At 33.4% G+C, this 13,811-nt stretch overlaps 1 protein-coding gene across 1 annotated transcript; it reads right to left on the minus strand.

The window, feature by feature from the left end:
- Positions 1-938: 938 nt before the first annotated feature.
- Positions 939-1,487, minus strand: LOC127240878 (uncharacterized). The gene has a single exon (XM_051259729.1). The coding sequence runs from the start codon at positions 1,485-1,487 to the stop codon at positions 939-941; it is 549 nt and encodes a 182-aa protein (XP_051115686.1).
- Between the last annotated feature and the right edge of the window lie 12,324 nt (positions 1,488-13,811).

A 13,811-nucleotide genomic window follows, 5' to 3' on the forward strand; every position in this document is an offset into this window, starting at 1 on the left:
ATCAAAGCCTCGGATCGTCTAAAAAAAAAAGACATCAAGTCCAAAGCCGACGATCAAATCGCCCGCACGGAGACCAAAACCCTCCCAAAAGCCGGCAAAGTCAAACTGAAGACCAAACCTCTTCGGATCAAAGAAGCCATCAAAAACCAAGTTGGAAAATAAATCGACCCGGAAGGAGAATCAAAGGATCCATTTAGAGAATAGGACCTGCTTTAAATTCAAATCAAATATAATTTGTACAGATTTTGTGTTTATTAAAAATAACACAATTTTTTGTCTACAACAGGGTTAAAAGAATTTCAGAAAAGAGGTTGTCAAGTTTGAATTTGTAAAGACCACTTTCAAAAACACCAGAACCAATTGGATAATTATTTTTGAATAAAGTGAAACAACCATTGCCAAAATTAAATGAATATCCAACATAATTGAGTTTAGAAATAGGAACCAAATTGCGAGAAACAGAAGGTACATAAAGAGTGTCAAATAAATCTAAATGATGTCCAAAATTTAAAATTAAATGGTAGGTTCCTACGGTTTCAACGGGAGCTTTGACTCGATTTTCCATAGAAACAAATCTTTCATTTGGCTTTGTAGTTTGGATCGTAAGGAATCCCTGTAAGGATTTTGAAATATGAGTGGTACAGTCGGAATCAAGCCACCAAGTATTATGAGGAACTTCAATCAAATTTGATTCGAAACATACAAAAGCATTAGTACCTTTCTTTTCGAACCAAGCCTTTCGTTTCAGGCAATCTCTTTGAAAGTGTCCGGGTTTTCCACAAAAGCGACACTTGACACTATTGAGTTCCTTCTTCGGGGCTTAGGAAGACGGCACATTCACTTTCAATGGTCCGCACTTCCCCTTCACTTTCTTATTCCTGAGTCTCCTACCATCTCCTTGGTTGGTAATAAGATGAATTGAATGAGAGCCCTGATTTTTAAGCCGTGTTTCCTCTTGAACTAGCATACTGTTCATTCACATTTCGTTTATCTTTCATGGTATTATAGTTCATTTGGAACGGACCATACTCAGGGGGCAGTGAATTCAAGATAAACTGCACCATAAAGTTATCATCCACAGTCATCCCTAAGGCTTTCAATCTTGCTGCCAGGTTCGTCATTTCAACGACATGCTCATGAATGGATCGTGAACCATCAAACTTTATGGTGGTTAGCGTAGCCATTTGTGTCCCAGCGAGAGACTTATCTGCAGTTTGAGAGCGTTCCCCAACTGCTTTCATAAATTCCTTAGCATCATCGATTTCAGGAAGAGTAGACTTCATGTTGTTTGCTATACTCATTCGCATAAGCATCAGACTTAATCTGTTCGATCTCTTCCAATCATTATAGAGTGACCTTTCACCTTCGCTGCTAGTATCAGTAATAGCATGAGGTTTTTCAACATGGAATGGTAGGTCAAGACCTAAAACACCAAGTTGAAATTGAATGTGCTCAGACCATTTGAGATAGTTGAGCCCATTAAACATAGGAATAGATGATGCATACGAATGAAGCGAAGCGGGCACAGTTACTGCAAATTAAAATAATTGAGATTTCCAAATCAGATTTAAGGCAAAAACAATAAATGTACGTTGTAATTCTCCTTTGGGTGAACAACAACGTACTAATTAAACATAATTGACGCTAACATAAATCGCACAATAATTCGCACTTTAATTGAACATGCATGTCATCCTTGGATAATCTTGCACATTTCATAAAAGTACTTAAATAATTTTCAATCATGTTCTTAATTATAAAATAATTGATCTACCTTTGGGTTGATCCTAAAATATCTTATAATTAATGAACTTTAATTTACCCATTATTAAAACATAATGTCATAAATGCGTCATATTCTAATGAGTAATTAAATTTTGTATTTAATTTCATATCTACACAAATATCTTTCTAATTTGATCACTTTGGTGATTAACAAATTATTCATAATATCGATATTGAATTAGATAATATATTCAAATATATATGAATTTATTTAATATCTTTCTAATCTGATCACTTTGGTGATTAACAGATTATTTATAATTTAAACATTAAATTAAATAATATATTCAAATATATCTAAATTTATTTAAATTCTTTCTAATCTGATCACTTTGGTGATTAACAGATTATTTTTAATTTAAACATTAAATTAAATAATATATTTGAATATAATTAAAAATAATCTACAACAATAATTATGTATTATTTAAATAACATACAATAGCAAAACAAAGTTTTATCACACAGGGTAGATCCAATAGTCACATTAATTAATTAATGGAAATTCTATTAGTAGATATACTATTAATCTTTATTTTATTTAATGCACAAGCGTTATACAAATAAATCACGAATTTTATAAATCGTGGGATGTTTATTCAACTAATTGTCAATAAACTAATCTCATGATATATTATTATTAAATAAAATCATTAAAGATAATAATTTAATTAAAAGCATACACATATACGCATAACATATCCCCGGATGATTTAAATTAACAATAATATTTGCATAATATATACGCATAATATATACACATATACGCAGGGTTTTACATAATCACAATAGCAAAATATGAACATAGACATAGTAATGATAATTGAATCTCATTATAATCGCATAAATTAATCCTCATTAAAACATAATAATAATAATAATAATAATAATAATAATAATAATAATAATAATAATAATATTTGGATATCTCAAATTAATTTCCAAAATCACGAAGTTTTCAGAAATACATATGCATATCATCATTTAAATTACATAATAATAATAATTTTAGAAATAATACTTTCGCAAATTTAACATTTAGATTGCAGCAAAAAAAATCTATCCTTACATAATTCTAACCATTGATCGGAGAATTCACAAGTTCAAAACTAAGCTTTGATACCACATGTAAGTTTAAAAAAAAATATAATCGATTTGAATTCACAAGATCTTGAACTTTATGATTCTCACGTTCTATCATATAAATGCGTATATATTCTGACCTTGGTTGGAAACCATTCTCTCAGAATGACAGGTTGAATCCTCTGGTTGAGACGATGAATTGGATGCTCTAATTTAGATGATGAGTTGGATCCTCTTCTTTAGACGATGGGTTGGATCATTTGGTTTCTCCCTCTTAGCCTCAATGCCAGAACACACAAGTTTTAAATTTTTGTGTGATAGAATAGATCTGTTCTGACCTTTTATAGGCAGAGAGAGGACCAGAATCCTTTGTGTTAAAATCATTATCTCACGTTCTATCAACGTGGGATAATGATAAAGTGGTATTAAACCACTATTAATTTGACTAGACCAATTCCACTTAATATTATCATTTATTTATTTTATTTTATTTAAACCATCCATAATTAATAAATGACACGAGGTCATATCTTACAGCAGCAGCACCACTGTAGGGGTAGGGCACCAGATGTCCTCACCATCATATTACCGATATATCTCCTTTTGGAACCTTAAACATAACTTGGTCAAGATTAAATAATATTTTGAACCGAAGAAAACTCTTTCTCAAGAGAGAAACTAGGCAGCCTTCGAGACTAAACAGTTGCTGGTCATGATCTTGGTAATTTAATTAATTAATTAATCATATTTGAATTTTAAGTATTTTTAGATTATCTTATATAATTGAAATAACCCTAAATTGTGACGATTTTCTTTTTGATTATAAATACTCTCACATATGGGTTACTAAACCTAAAATTATACACCATCGCTATTTGGGAGTAAGGGTTTGGCAACATCTTCTTAGGTTTCCAAAGTTTGGCAACATCTTCCCAAAGGTTCCGGGTTTGGCAACACCATCTTCCCACGGTTCCAACCTACTGTTAATTGTCGCTTCCGCTAATATTTTATTTCTTACATTTTGTATCAGAGTCATTTTTGCCTCTGCCTTGCTTTGAATTTTCTTCTCATCAAATTCTTGATCAATATTCGCTTTAATTTCTTATTTGGATATATTTTTGTTTTTTATGTTCAAAAATTGCTTTGCGATATTTTCTTGATCAAGATCCGACCCTGCGATTTGAGAAATTTTCATTCTGTTTTTGAGAAAAACTTTGAATTTTATTTTGAAATTAATTTATGCAAAATATTAAGTTTCCGAATTTTTCCTATGTTTCGATGGAGTGTTCAAATTCTTCTATAATGTCTTCTGTGCATTTCATATCTGTGTCAACTTGTATGCGTAATTAATTACCTTGAGGAAGCGGTTCGTGTTGAATTATTGAGATGATTTGTCCGATTAATTTACATTGAAAAAGAATCGAGTAGATTCAAGAATGACATAGATAATTATTTTGTTTTGGATCAATCAATTAATTTGCATGTTCTACCAATTCTTGGTATCGTGAATTGATCGCTTAATTAAAATTAGTCTTGATTGAAGTTTAATTTGATTTTATGAAATTAGCAATCTTCAATCACATGAATATTTTTATCGGAAATATATATGAATCCGTACTTGTATTCCTTCTTCTTATTACCATACAGAGAAGTAATGTCATTGCATTTGGAATAACAATTATATTTATGTATTAAGAGTATTATTAATTTATTCAATACTTAATGCAATCGAGTACACATTAATTTCTTTTGATGCAATAAGGATTGAAATTATTGAAAACACTGTGTGTTACTGGATTTGGAACCATGTGAATTCATCCAAGTCATTTATTTATTCATGTTTGATTGAAAATTGTTCCAAATGTATTAGTCTGCATTGATCTGTGGAGTGTTTGCAATCGATGCTGATAATGATGTATATATAATGCAATATTGATTGATATTTGGTGTTTGCATGAATTTTGCATATCAATTGATCATTTAATTATAAAATTAGTTGATTATTTCAATTAGAATGACATACACATATGTACATGCAGTGCATATACTTGCAATCAAATTTATTTATTTATTCTTATTGAAATAATTTATGGAAGGTCATGCTTAATTAATTGGTAACTTGTCATGCCATATTTATTTATTTATTTCTTATGGTTGTTTTTGTGAATAATCGACTATCATTATGATTCGTTTGATGATCCAATTAAATTTGAGATACAACAACATTTGTTTTTTCGGCAATATGCATTTATTCAAATTCGACTATAATTATTTATTGTATTTAATATATAGTCTCTTTGAGTGGCATATTTTTGCCTGTGTAGTTCCGCTGCATTTAGTATTTTCTGGACTATTTGATTATTTTAATGAGTCCATAAATTAATTGTTGTTGTTATAGCTTTCATATGTATCGGACATACATAGTTTTCTTTAAGGTGAATTTAATTAGCAATAAATATTATAATATATTTTATGAATTGGTTGAAACAGTAATGTTGCCAAAGCGTTCTCTTCTGTATAAATCAGTTTATTTTATATGTTAGAAGATTGTGTATGTAATTTATAAGGCTGCTGATTGACCCAAAGACAAGTTACCGATTGAGTGGTTACATGCATTTTTAATGACATTTAATGTGGTGATGATAATTTGGTTATTTGTGTGTGAACAATAGATTTGTCCAAAGTGGAGTATTGTTCGACACACTACTTTATTGTCAACTTTTGATTGTCAAAACAAATTTATCACTGGCGAGTCAGTAATTTGTCCAAAGACAATTGCTGATGTTGTTCGATAACTTGTAATAAGATTGCTAATTTATTTTATAAATTCATATATGGAGCACTCAATAGCTTATAGACATGTGTATTTCAGATTGCATGTTCATGATGTTTGTGATTTATTTTAAATTTTATTTAACTGGAGAATAACCACAACATCCTCGATTAATTAAACATTTATTCATGATTTATTTGGAATCAAATTAATAGACATCGATTGTAATTATTATGTACAATGTGATGAGATCTACTCACAGGAGTCTTGTTATATTTATATGAGTAATTGGGATAAAATATCGAATTGTATTTCTTAATCTACCCACAGGAGTTAAGAAAAGGAACACAATTTGATAGTTTTATTGTTAAGTTTTGTTTGAATCTAATTGAGTAAAACTTTAGCCCATAGGCAAGTCTTATGTCTTTAGATTCATGTCTTAACATGTTTACATTGGTAGAACATGTACTTTATTTGTCTCGTTTATTGATGAACATATAGATTTAATTTTGGAGTGTTTAATCCTATGAATTTCTCTGATATTAAGTGTGATATTCCCGAATTGACTGGTGATAATTACAAAATATGAAAGGAGATGATTCTCCTTCATTTAGACTAGATAGACCTCTATTATGCTATTCGGAAAGACGAGCCACTGGGTATTACTGAAACCAGCGAGCCAGATGATATGGATCTTTATGAGCAATGGGAGAGATCTAACTGTCTTTCCATGATGCTCATAAAGACCAAGATCTCTGCTAGTATATGTGCGTCTGTCAATTAGCATAATAATGCCAGAGAGCTTTTGAAGGCTATTGACGAAAAAATTGTCAAGTCTGATAAGGCTCTTGCCAGTACATTGATCTTTCATTTCTCCACCATGAGGTTCACGGGTGTGAGAGGTGTGCGCGAGCACATAATGCGCATGCAGGACATTGCGGCGCATATATAAGCTTAGAGGTGATCATGTCTAAGTTCTTTCTTGTCCATTATATTTTGTGCACTTTACCTCATTAATACGGTCCATTTAAGATATCCTACAACACACGTAAAGATGTCCATCAATGAATTGATGACCATTTGTGTTCAAGAGGAGGAGAGACTATTGATGGAGGAATGTGATAAAATTTAGTCTGTTAGCTTAATAAATCCATATATGGATTGAAGCAAGCCTTCCGCCAATGGTATTTGAAATGTCATGATGTTATCTCTTCATTCGGTTTTGAAGAAAACGTCATGGATCACTGTATATACCAAAAGGTTAATGTGAGTTGTATTTGCTTCATTGTGTTGTACGTGGATGATATTTTGCTTACAACTAATGATAAAGGGATGTTATATGAGGTGAAACAATTTCTCTCAAAGAACTTTGATATGAAAGATATATTATGTCATTGACATTAAGATCCATAGAGATAGAAATCGAGGCATTTTGGGTTTGTCTCAAGAAACCTATATCAAGAAAGTTCTAGAAAGATTTAATATGAAAGATTGTTCACCTAGTGTAGCTCCCATTGTGAAGGGTGACAAACTCGATTTGAGTCAGTGTCCGAAAAATGATTTTGAAAGGGAACGGATGAGGAAATATCCCTTGTGCTTCAGCAGTCAGAAGTCTTATGTATGCTCAGGTTTGCACCAGGTCTGACATATCATATGTTGTCAGAGTATTCGGGAGTTATCAGAGTAATCTGGGTGTTGACCACTAGATAGTTGCAAAGAAAGTGATGAGGTACCTTCAAGGTACGAAGGATTTCATGCTCATGTATAGACAAACTGATGTCTTGGAAGTGATTGGCTACTCCGATTCGGACTACGCTGGTTGTATTGACACTCAAAAATCCACATCGGGTTATGTGTTCATGTTGGTTGGTGGAGCTATCTCGTGGAGAAGTGCGAAGAAGTCTATCACTGCTACTTTCAATACGGAGGCTGAGTTTGTTTCATGTTTCGAGGCTAGCTCGCATGGTGTATGGTTGAAGAGTTTCATATCCGAGCTTAGAGTCGTTGACTCTATTTCTAGACCGATCAAGTTGTACTGTGACAACTCTGCTGCGGTGTTTATGGCTAAAAACAATAAGAGTGGGAGTCGAAGTAAACACATCGGCATCAAATATTTAGCCTTGAGAGAACATGTCAAGGAAAATAAAGTGGTCATTGAACACGTTAGTACAGAGTTGATGCTTGTTGATCCCTTGACTAAAGGCATGCCACTAAAGAATTTCAGGGACCACGTAGCAAGTATGGGACTTGATTCTACAATGTAGTTTATTTGCGCACATTGTTATTTGAGACTCTTATTTAGTTTGATGTTTTCTCGCGTTATTGTGCACATATTTGTTTATTATTGAGAAAACTCGCTTAAGTTAAACCTGGAATAAATATAAGATTTATTCATTGAATTGTGAATTTAGTTTGAGATGCTTGACATATCGTGATGCATGACAGGTAACATTCGTTTATAGACGACCTACCGCCATGATTCGTATGTAAAGTTTCCCGTTATGTTGTGATGGTTTGAGTGGGCCAAGTGGGAGAATGTTAATTTAATTTAATTAATTAATCATATTTGAATTTGGATTATTTTTAGATTATGTTATATAATTAAACTAACCCTAAATTGTGGCCCACTTTTCTCCCATTAAGTCCATCACATTCAAAATATACGTGAGAAGTGGCAGAAAAATTGTGATGGACGGTTTTTCTTTTCAATTATAAATACTCTCACATACGGGTTACTAAACCTACTCTCACAATTTAGAATACACCATTGTTATTTGGGAGTAAGGGTTTGGCAACACCATCTTCCCACGGTTCCAACCTACTGTTTACTTGAAGAAGAAGATCTCAAAGACAGATTTAAATTTTAGCAATGACTGGAGGTTTTTTAATTGTCGCTTCCGCTAATATTTTAATTCTTACAGATCTCTGACGCGAATATCAAGGTTAGACTAACTAATTATTTGTACATGGAGCATGTTGCATAAATAAGAAAGTTTAATTTTCTTGTAAATACTTTTTTTCTTCTTATATTATTAGTTTGACTTTAATATTTTCAAGGTGGTGTAAGTGAAGGACAGTTTAAGTTCAAGGAAAATGTTTCGGTCAACGAAACTGATTTGGTGAAGATGAAAGGTACACTGATTGTTTTATATTTTAAATAAATTCTATATTATCAAAGAATGATTTTGTGATTTAATATTGTTTTATTTTTTTATCTTGTTAAGATAATTTGTATGACATTTTGTCACTCATCACCAAATGCTCCTATTATTGTCTTGTGGACAACATGATTTATCATGTTCATTCCCAAGGCTGGATTGCATTCAGCTCTTGTGATTGAAGTCATATATATTTTTGGAGGTAATTATTTTATTTTATTTTTTCAATGCAACATATCCAAATTGTTGAAATTATATATTATATTTTTTTTTTTAGGAACCAGTTGTCCAGCCCATCAACTCGTGGAAATACAATTTTGGAAATCACAACTACGAATCACAAATCCACAATTACTATATACATATAGTTTTAAAAAAAAAGAGAAAGTCTACAAGTCACAATTTTGAAGATCAAATCCCAATTAAATAAATGTATTACTCTCTCCGTCACCAAATAATAGTCTCATTTTGTTATTTTCGTCTGTCCTAAAACAATAGTCTCATTTCTATTTTTATTAATTAATTTCTCACATTTTTACAAAAATATCCTTAAATTTTTCACAACAATTACATAAAGTAGGGACATTTTGGTCTTTTAGAAACACTTTTACACCTGCTATCAATATAATACTATTAGTCCTTAATTTTGGTGTCCATCCCAAATTCCCCTATTGTTTTGGGACGAAGGGAGTATATTATTATCTAAATTTCGTTCAAAAGTATTAATTAATGTATAAAAAATATTACTCCCTCTTCCTCTGTCGTGCAAATTTATTTTCAATTTCTTTTCTTGTTGTAATATTAATTTATTCTCATTAATTTTTTTAAATAAAATATCACTTTTCTACTTTTTATGGTAATGGTTATTGATTCGTTATAAGTGTTCATATCATTATTGAAATAAAAAACTTTCGATTGGATTATTTTGGTGAAGATGATGCTATTGGTTTGAAAATGTTAGAATTTTTCGGGAAAATAATGAAATTGTCTTATTGATCATCAAAATAAAGTGGCCTATATATAGCAATAAAAAATGAACTCGATAGAATCAAATCTAAGTAATCTAATCTTTGGATAAGACCAAATCTAAATATAAATCTACTATATCTAAAATTGAAATCAGAGTCAACTGCAGACAGATTGCACACAAAATAGATTGCAGACATCGGATAAATAAAAAATAGGAAACAGATCGCAAACATCAGACAGATTGCAGAATAGTCGCAAACACCGGATAAATTGCAGAACAGATTGCAAACATTGGACAGATCATATAATAGATCGCAGACAACACACAGATCACATCTAAAAAATCGGAAAGATCACAGAACAGTATCGCAGACACGAGACAGATCATAGAACAGATCGAATAACCCAACCAGTAATAGTAAAAAAACAAAATCAACTTCGATCAAAAAACCAACTACACCACAGTGTAGGGAGTTAAAACATGAGGAGACGGCCGGAGGTAGCCCCACGCACCCGCACACGCGGCCGGAAAAGTAGCGGTGGAAAAGCTCTTCCGCCGTAATTTGCATCGGCGGCGCATGGGGACTCCACGCGCGGCGGTTGGCGGCAAATTTTTGGTGGCTGGCCGGCAACGACGAGGCGCTTCCAGCAGCGGTGGCGGTGTCGACTGGCGAAAAGCGGGCGGGGGCGAACAACAGTGACGGCGGCTAGGGTTTGTGTTTTTGAAAATTAGGCTAGCAAACATATCTCAGACAAATTTCAGAGACATATTTGCAAATGCATGATCTCAAAATAACAAGACTACCGGATACAATTCAGGTTGAATGTACTCGGAGAAACAAGGGTTGGTAAGCTATGTCTAGCCCATGACAAAAATAGGCTCTGATACCATGTTTGAATTTTTGGGGGAAAATAATAAAATTATCTTATTGATCATCAAAATAAAGGGGCCTATATATAAGTAATACAAAATGGACTCGATAGACTCAAATCTAAGTAATCTAATTTGTCGATAAGATAGACTAAATATAAAATCTACTAAATCTTAAAAAACATATCTAAAATATCTCAATATAAAAGAATTTAGTTATTTTGAATTTAGCTTAAGTTAATACGGAGAGTTCATGAAAAAATCTATTAAACAAAGATGGTGATGAATAAAATTCGATTGATGGTGAAATGTGTTTGAGAATTAATGTTGTCATGACGGCTGAAGAAGTCGATGTCCCGTTTTGTGTACATATAAACTTCTTATATAGTTGAGAAATATCGCATTGAATGAATCTTTAACTTTTTTAGAATGACTTTTTCTCGTAAAAGCTAAGTTGTTACAGATTTATATAATATTAGGTCTATATATCCGGTAGGAGTTAGGTATTGATGAGGAGTGATGTGTTAGTATGTCTTCAATCTAGTTTGCCACTTTGCTGAGTTCTCACGGGCATCTCGCTGGTATCGGGTTGAGCCCGTCTGATTTATTCTCTTGGTTTATTTAAATAGATTTAGGGATACAAAATCTATAATTTTTAACCTTGCCATCGTGAATAAATATGTTCTTCATTGTTGCCCATGGATGTAGCCAACACGTTATTGGTCACGTAAATATGTGTCTTCTTTATGTTTTATGTTTGTTATTCGATCATTAACCCTAATCCGTCCCAACAAAGTGGTATCAGAGCCTAGTTGTTTTGATCAGTTTTTTGTTTATCTCTGCACTACTAGGGTTTCTTGAATTGATCAACAATGTCTGCTTTCAACGTAAGGGTTGAAAAATTCACTTGGAGAAATAGTTTTAGCTTATCGCATATCAAAATGCGATCTTTGCTAAGGTAGTAGGGTTTGTGGGTGCCGCTGTTTGGAAAACCGAGAGGTAAAGAAGTAGATGATGAAGAGTGGGATATCACAGAGGAAAAAGCCCGCTAGACAATCATGCTATGTATGTCCGATGATGTAATCATTGAATTTTCTGATCAGGAAACTACTGTTAGCCTCTGGAAGAAGTTGGAGACTGTGTACATGATGAAATATCTAACCAATAAGTTTCTTTTGAAGAAACGTCTGTTCAGGCTACAAATGCAGAAACGTACCTCTCTTCAGGACCATCTGGATAAACCGAACAAAATTCTACTTGATCTGCGAAATATTGATATTAAAGTAGATGATGAGGATGTTTTTTAATCTTGTTACTATCATTGCCCGAGTAATATGAGAGTTTTGTTGAATCTTTTCTTATATGGAAAGAGAATCTATCTCTCGTAGATGTTCTATCTGCCCTCCACAGTAGAGAAGATCGTCAACAGGCATCTTGTTCGGCCACAGAAAATCAGGCATCAGGGTTGTCTATTACGTGTAAGGGGCATAAGAAATCTGGAAAGAAGAAGCCGAACCATAAAGGTTCAAAAGGTCCTAAAGCCAGAGACATCTACAATTATTGTACAGAAATGGGGCACTCGAAGAATGACTGTCCTAAGAAAAGGATGTAGCAGGAAAATAAAGCATATATCGGAGGTTCTGCAGCCATGGCAGAAACTGATACAAATTCTGAAGAAGATCTAACCTTGGTTGTTGATGAACAAGCATAACGTAATGATGTGTGGGTTCTCGATTCCGGGGCATCATACCAAATTTGTCCTAACAAGGAATTTTTCTCAACCTATGAGCAGATAGATGGATGCAATATTTGCATAGCCAACAGTGTTGCCTGCAAGGTGGTTAGCATTGGCTCAGTTAGGATACAGACACATGATGGGGTATTTTGCACGTTCAATGATGTTAGACATGTTCCAAAGATGACAAAGAATCCGATATCATTGAGTTTTCTTGACAACAAGGGTTTCAGGTTCAGAGGTGAGGGTGGAGTTATATATGTCTGTCAAGGTTCAAATGTGGTTCTGAAGGGCTTGAAACATGGTACTTTGTATTTTCAGCGAGGTTCTACCGTGATAGGTTCTGCTTGTGTTGCATCATCTGAGGTTCAAACTAAGGATATGATGAGGCTATGGCATTTGAGACTTGGCCATATGGGAGAAAGAGGGATGTAGATTCTGTCAAAGCGGGATATTATTTTTGGACAAAAAGTGCAAAAATCTTGAATTCTGTGAACATTGTATTTTTGGGAAGCTTCATCGTAGTAAGTTCCCAAAATAAGGCGCTCATCAAACCAAGGGGACTCTTGACTATATTCATATGGATTATTGTGATAGCTTAAGTGCAATCTATTATTTTGTCAAGGATCAGGTCCATCACGAGAGGACCAAACATATTGATGTGAGGTATCATTTTCTGAGGAATAAGAAGAGATTCAATGTGATGAAAGTAGGTACTGCTAATAATCCTGCTAATATGTTCACCAAACCGGTCCCTCATAGCAAGTTCTAACATTGGTTCAACTTGCTAAATGTCACAAGCTGATAGTTGCCCAAAAATGGTGAATCTGAGGCAGAATAGAGGAGTCTGTTCATCTGGCTTTGTAGTGATGCATCCGTAAGTGGAATTCAAGTCAATGTGGAGATTTATTGATATGCTCTTAATATAGTTTGCCACTTCGCTGAGTTTTCACAAGAGTCTCGCTAGTATTGGGCTGAGCCCGTCTGATGTATTCCCTTGGTTTATTTAAATAGACTTAGGGATACGAAATCTGTAATTTAACTAAACCTTGGTTTATTTAATAAAGTGTATCTGTTGGGATTCTCGATCTTCCTGAAAGTTGGGTGATCTGCACAGATTCTCAACCAAATAATTAGTGTGGATAAAAACGATAGATTAAGAATGTAAAATAGAAATATATATTAAGAATTGAAAAGAAAGATAGATCAATCGGTAGTGTAGGCTCAGATTGCAGCCACTCTTTCGCCAACTCCAAGTTGTCCTACGAGGTAACCCACAGAGGTCTCGATTGCGGTGATTCCTAACACGAAATAACCTAAGAACCCTATAGTGTTCCTCGCACACGCAGTATCAGGACGAAAAATAACAAGAGAAGTCGATAGGCTAAGGCAGTAGGTTCGTCGCTCACATAACAGAGAACTGAATAGCAAACTTGT

This window comes from Andrographis paniculata, unplaced genomic scaffold (genome assembly GCF_009805555.1).
Source record: "Andrographis paniculata isolate CXL003 unplaced genomic scaffold, ASM980555v1 Contig80END, whole genome shotgun sequence".
Classification (NCBI taxonomy): domain Eukaryota; kingdom Viridiplantae; phylum Streptophyta; class Magnoliopsida; order Lamiales; family Acanthaceae; genus Andrographis; species Andrographis paniculata.